Below are 5,480 nucleotides of genomic sequence, written 5' to 3' on the forward strand. Positions count from 1 at the left end.
ACACTTCATGTAGGTCTCTAGGATGGTCGACAGCTTGAGTACTTTTTATTATCATGTCATCCACATATATTTCTACGGTTCGCCTATCTGATCTTGGATCATGCTATTGACCAACTCTGGTATATGGCTCCTGCGTTCTTTAATCCGAATGGCATGACTTGATAACAATAAATTTCTCTATCAGTGATGAAGCTCATCTTTTCCTCATCCAGTTTGTTCATCCTTATCTGACGGTATCCAACTTCTGTATCCATAAAACTATATATTTCATAGTCGGCTACTGAATCTACCAGCTAATCTATATTGGGTAAAGGGTAAGGATCTTTAAGGCATGCCTTGTTCAAATCAGTAAAGTCAACACATAATCTCCATTTTCCATTGGACTTCGATACTAAAACTATGTTCACTAGCCATTCTAGATAGTTCACCTTCCTTATAAACTTTGATTTCAAAATCTTAGCCACTTCAGTTGCAATAACATGTTGTCTTTTTAGACCATGATTCCGCTTTTTTTGCTTTATCGATTTAAAGCTTGGGTCTATGCTGAGCGTGCGGGATATGGTATCAGGATCGATATCAATTATGTCTTTCGCAGTCCAGCTGAAGCTGTTAACATTATCCCCTAAAACTGTCTTAAGATTATCATGTACCTCTCTCGAAAGATCGTCTCCTGACATTAAGTTCTTCCCCTGTTTCCCTTCCCATGTGATCAGCTTACCCACAGGTGTTGGGCTGGTCTGTATTATGTTTGGGGATATCAAAGGGTTGGTGTTTGGTTGACTTTATGGTGGTTCTTATTCTAGCATCCACATGATTGGTAGGGTAAGAGGTAACCCTTTCAGTGCTATCATATTTACTTCCCGAGCTATATTCTAGTCTCCCCTAATAGCGATGACTTCGCCCTTGTCGGAGTAAAACTTCATGGTGAGATACCTGATGCATGTGGTCGCTTCAATTCAAATAGGGCTAGTCTTCCCAACATAGAATTGTATAGAAAGTGAATGTCTGCTACCATAAACTCCAATTTGAGTTTCCTTGATGAGACTTTAGTTCTGACCTCTAGGGTTATGTCTATAGATCTAGAAAATTGTACAGGTTTTCTTGCCAGGCCGATTAAAGGGGTTCGGACAGGTTTAAGCTTCGCCTGGTCTAGTTTCAAAGCCTTGAACACTTTCATGCTCAACAAGTTCACTGCACTACCTTCATCTACCAAGATTCTTTTTACTAGAAAGTTTTCCAAAATTCCCCTAATTACTAGGGCATCATTCTGTGGAGTATGTACAAGTTTGTCATCCGCCTTAGAGAATGATATGGGCGGACTAGCGCTCAATTTCTACTGGGGTAGAATGGAATACATTTCCATAACTCTCCTTTTCCTAGCTGCATTGCTGTCACCCCCCCGATGAGCCACCAAATATGGTGTGGATTGTGCCTAGGTTATGACATTTTTCCACCTTCTTGTCTTTCTATTCACTTTCCCTCCGAGCTCTCCCAACAAATTGCTTTAGTTCGCCTCTTTGCAGAAGGCATTCTATCTCTTTCTTTAATTGCCAGCAGGCTTCGGTCTTGTGGCCTACATCCCTATGGAACTCTCAATACTTGCTTTTATCTCGATGGCTCGAGGTATCCTGCTTCATCTTTCTAGGATAATAGAACTGAATTTGATTGCCATGTTCTCTAACTCAAGACAATATTTTTGAGTGTGGTCTATTCAAAGGGGTAAACTCTCGATCTTATTGTGGTCTGCCATCTCTTAAGTATGGCATTCGAACAGAGTAACTGGTTCGTGGGAGCCAGATGGGCAACCCCCTTTGGGACAATCATCTCCTTACCGGGGATGAGTGTCTTCTGTGCCTATACCGGTCTTCTTTAGGCGATCTATGCTGTTGTGCCTCATAGGCTTCATCTGATTTGGTGTATTTGTGAGCTTGCACCATGAGCTCGGCGAAGGTCAGGGGAGGGTCTATACTTAAACTCTTAAACAACTTATTGTACTTGTAATTCTTTGCCATGGCGCTAATGGCCACCTCATCATTCAAGTTCTCCATTTGCATCACCATTCTTTGAAATTTGGATACGTATTGCCTTAGAGTCTCCCCCTCTTCTCTTTTTAAATCTACCAAGTCAGATGATATTTTTCTGGATGATACACATGTTATAAAACAAGCTTGGAATATTGTGGCTAACTGGGAGAAGGAATGAACAGATCCTGTTTTGAGTGTTTGATACCACTCTTGAGTTGCTCCTTTCAAGGTAGTTGGGAAGACCTTGCATATTAGATCCTCCAGTACATCATTGCCCGGAAGGTCGCCAGATGGCTTCGGGGATCGGTAGATCCATCATATGATTGGAAAGTAGGAAGTTTGAACTTTGGTGGGAAGGCTACAGCCAAAATATCAGCTGACAAGCGCGAGTCTTGTCGAAGACCATAATCCCATGGTTCTCTTGTCTCTCTACACTCTCAAACCAATTCCTTGACAACATTTTGAAGATTAACTTCGTCCAAGACTGGCTAAGTGTGACTTAGCTCTTGGCTGCCAAGGTTAATCGCACTAGGGTCCACCTCCGATTCCGCCTCATGGTATCGATCAGACACTAAATGACTTCAGTATTTAGGCGAGGTGGGAGGGAGGCTATGTTCTAGGTTGGGGGGTTCGCCGGCCTGGTGGGTGGTACTGGCTCGCCAATAGGTAGAGGGTTCTCTAAGAGGCATTTCAGCATAGTGGTAAACAACGAATAAGCCTGAGATAGAGTAGCTACTACCTGGGGATCAGTGGTTGTTGGAGGGGGCGAATGTGGGTTTTTGGTTGGCCTCACCATGGTTGTTTTCTTGGCCTCGCCATGGTTGTTTTCTTGGCCTTCCATGTTGAGGCGTTCAGTGGAATCATTAGCCATAGGAATTGAGAAAAACTGTGGGGATTTTTTAGGTTTTAAAGGTGTCTTCCACGCTCACCGCACCAATTATTAAGCTCTCGAAATTTGAGGTGTAGTAAATTGTGAAATAACGTGTCCTTAGGGTAAATTTAGAGTATATATACTGGACTTAGGATAAGGATTACGAATCCTAAATTATCTATTAGTTAGAGTTTATTTAGGAGTCTAGTATTATTATTTTAATATATTTTATTATTGTATGTTAACGGTTATTAACAATATTCGACTATTTCACAGAAATCTCCAAAATGTTCCTACCTTTGTTTGTGTTTTTAATGCAGTGATGAGATTTCTAATCAATGAAAGTCAAACACTCAAAGGGAAACAACCATTTTTATTGCGAATGTTTCATTCAAACCTCAAGGACCAAATATTAAATTATTCCTTATTTATTTATTTTTTGGCCTCCTAGCTCTATTGCTTGAATGACTATATAACGGTAGTAGCTTCAATGAAAGGATTAAAGATTCTATTGTAAAGGTATTCTGTAAAAGCATTGTATCTAAGCGGAATCAAATTCACATTTTTTAAGACAATGAAAATAAAATCCATTAGCATTCACAATATCTCAAAAACAAAATAAAGATTCATTGCAAGATTCAAGACTTGAATTCCTATAAAAATGGATGCATCGAACTTTAATTTAATTTGTTGGATATTTTAATTTACAAAATTACTCTTCTTAAACACATATCAAATAATTGAAAGTGGTTAAATAAACATTCAATGTATGAAAATTTTCAATTAAATTGCTCAATGAGTCAGATTAGAATTTGAAACTTAATTGTCAAAATACATTTCATCATTTCTACAAAAATTGCCTCCAAAAGCGTCAATTGTCGAAACTTAACTTCTTGCACTACATCACATACTTTTAATTAGGGAGTAAAACTTAATCAACCTTGGTCTTTTGCACAAAGTATTCAATTAATCGAGATGCAAGTGAGCTAAACTATTTATGAGCTATTTCGATTGGACTAACAAAAAAATTTGAGTTTAACTTGATTTTAATTGTTTTAAACTTAAAATCGAGTAGCTTCGACCCAATAATTAAGCTGAGTTTGAGTACTATAATATTTGATTATATTACTTGCAGAATTAATTGATTATTTGAATTTTATATTACATAATAATTGAATAATAATTTACTTAAATCCAACTCATTTAAAATTATTAGAGTTTCATTTTTTCATTAGCAAATAAATATATCTACCAACGCGTTTTTTTTATTGTTAGACACAATGTTAAACACTTTTCAAGATTTATATATAGCCAATTCAAAGATTTAAATTATCTGTCCACACGCAAAACTCATAAAACTAAGATTTCAAATTATCTTCTTCTAACGGTATAACGGTAACATCCCGCGTCTCTCCATTAGGTATTTATTGCTTTCCCTCGTTCCCTCTTTTTGCTTGATTCCCAAACTATTATTTGGCTTCTGCGCTACTTTTCCCTGAGAAAGCTGAGAAAATTCAAGAATTTCTAGAGAAAATCAAGAACGGGAGACTAGAATTCAACCATGCTTCCTGGATTTCGGTTCGATCCTACCGATGAGGAGTTAGCAGGTCACTATCTGTACAAGAAACTCACTGGAAAGCCTTTTGCGGCAGCGGAGATGATAGTAAGTGACTGCCAGTTATATGGAAGAGAAGAGCCCTGGGAAGTCTGGAAGAGATTCGGTGGTGACGAGAGAACTGATGTTAAGGATCTCTACTTTTTCACTGAATTAAAGAAGAAAGCCTCGCAGAAGAAGAACAAACAAACGCTGATTACTGACTGTTCTAGAGTTGATCGAAGTGTTGGTACTGGTGAGGGTAACTGGCATAGAGAAGATTCTGGGAAAATTTTTGAAGTCACGGCTAGGGCAGATTTTGATTGTAGGATTAAGATAGAAGCAACCAAGAAAAGGTTCAAATACAAAAACAGAAATTCAAGCCACCATTGCGGTTGGATCTTGTTTGAGTATAGTTTGCCTGATTTGAACCGTGAATTAGTGCTCTGTCGTTTGAGGAAAAATGGGTCTAAAACAGGGGAAAAAAATAAGGGCAAGAGGAAAATAGATGATTGTGAGGGTGGTGAAGTTGTAAACTGTGAGATGTTTATGTCTGGCAATAAGCGTATCAAGGCTAATGACAATGAAGCAGAGTCATACTATAACCAGATTAGGGCTAATGGAGATGATGATTGTTTGGTTATAGCTTCTGATTTTGATGATCAAATGGGTACTGAATTTTGGGCTAATAATCAAGTAGAAGAACAACAAGAAGTAACATCAGATTGTAGTATCATGAGAGGAAACGGAGATTATGGGAATTGGGTTATAGGTAGCGATTTTGATTATCCATTGGGAACTGAACTTAGGGCTAATAATCAGGTAGACGAGCTTGAACACGTTGTCTCAGAATGTAATGATATCTGGGCTCCTGGAGGTGATGAATGTTTGACGGTAGGCGCTGATCGCGATGAGCCAATGGGTACTGAATTTAGTGTTGAGGAGCTGCTGGATAATGCTAATACCTTTGAATTTGATCAGATCGATTATG

At 38.4% G+C, this 5,480-nt stretch overlaps 1 protein-coding gene across 1 annotated transcript; it reads right to left on the reverse strand.

The window, feature by feature from the left end:
- Window positions 1-293: 293 nt before the first annotated feature.
- Window positions 294-2,060, reverse strand: LOC149493761 (uncharacterized). Its single transcript, XM_089726333.1, has 3 exons — window positions 1,833-2,060; window positions 1,058-1,267; window positions 294-737 (listed from the first exon to the last, which is right to left on the reverse strand). Exons 1-3 carry the CDS (start codon window positions 2,058-2,060, stop codon window positions 294-296), a joined length of 882 nt encoding a protein of 293 aa, XP_089582459.1.
- Window positions 2,061-5,480: the final 3,420 nt, after the last annotated feature.

This window comes from Jatropha curcas, chromosome 9 (genome assembly GCF_041381405.1).
Source record: "Jatropha curcas cultivar XTBG-Jc1 chromosome 9, XTBG_Jcur_1.0, whole genome shotgun sequence".
Classification (NCBI taxonomy): domain Eukaryota; kingdom Viridiplantae; phylum Streptophyta; class Magnoliopsida; order Malpighiales; family Euphorbiaceae; genus Jatropha; species Jatropha curcas.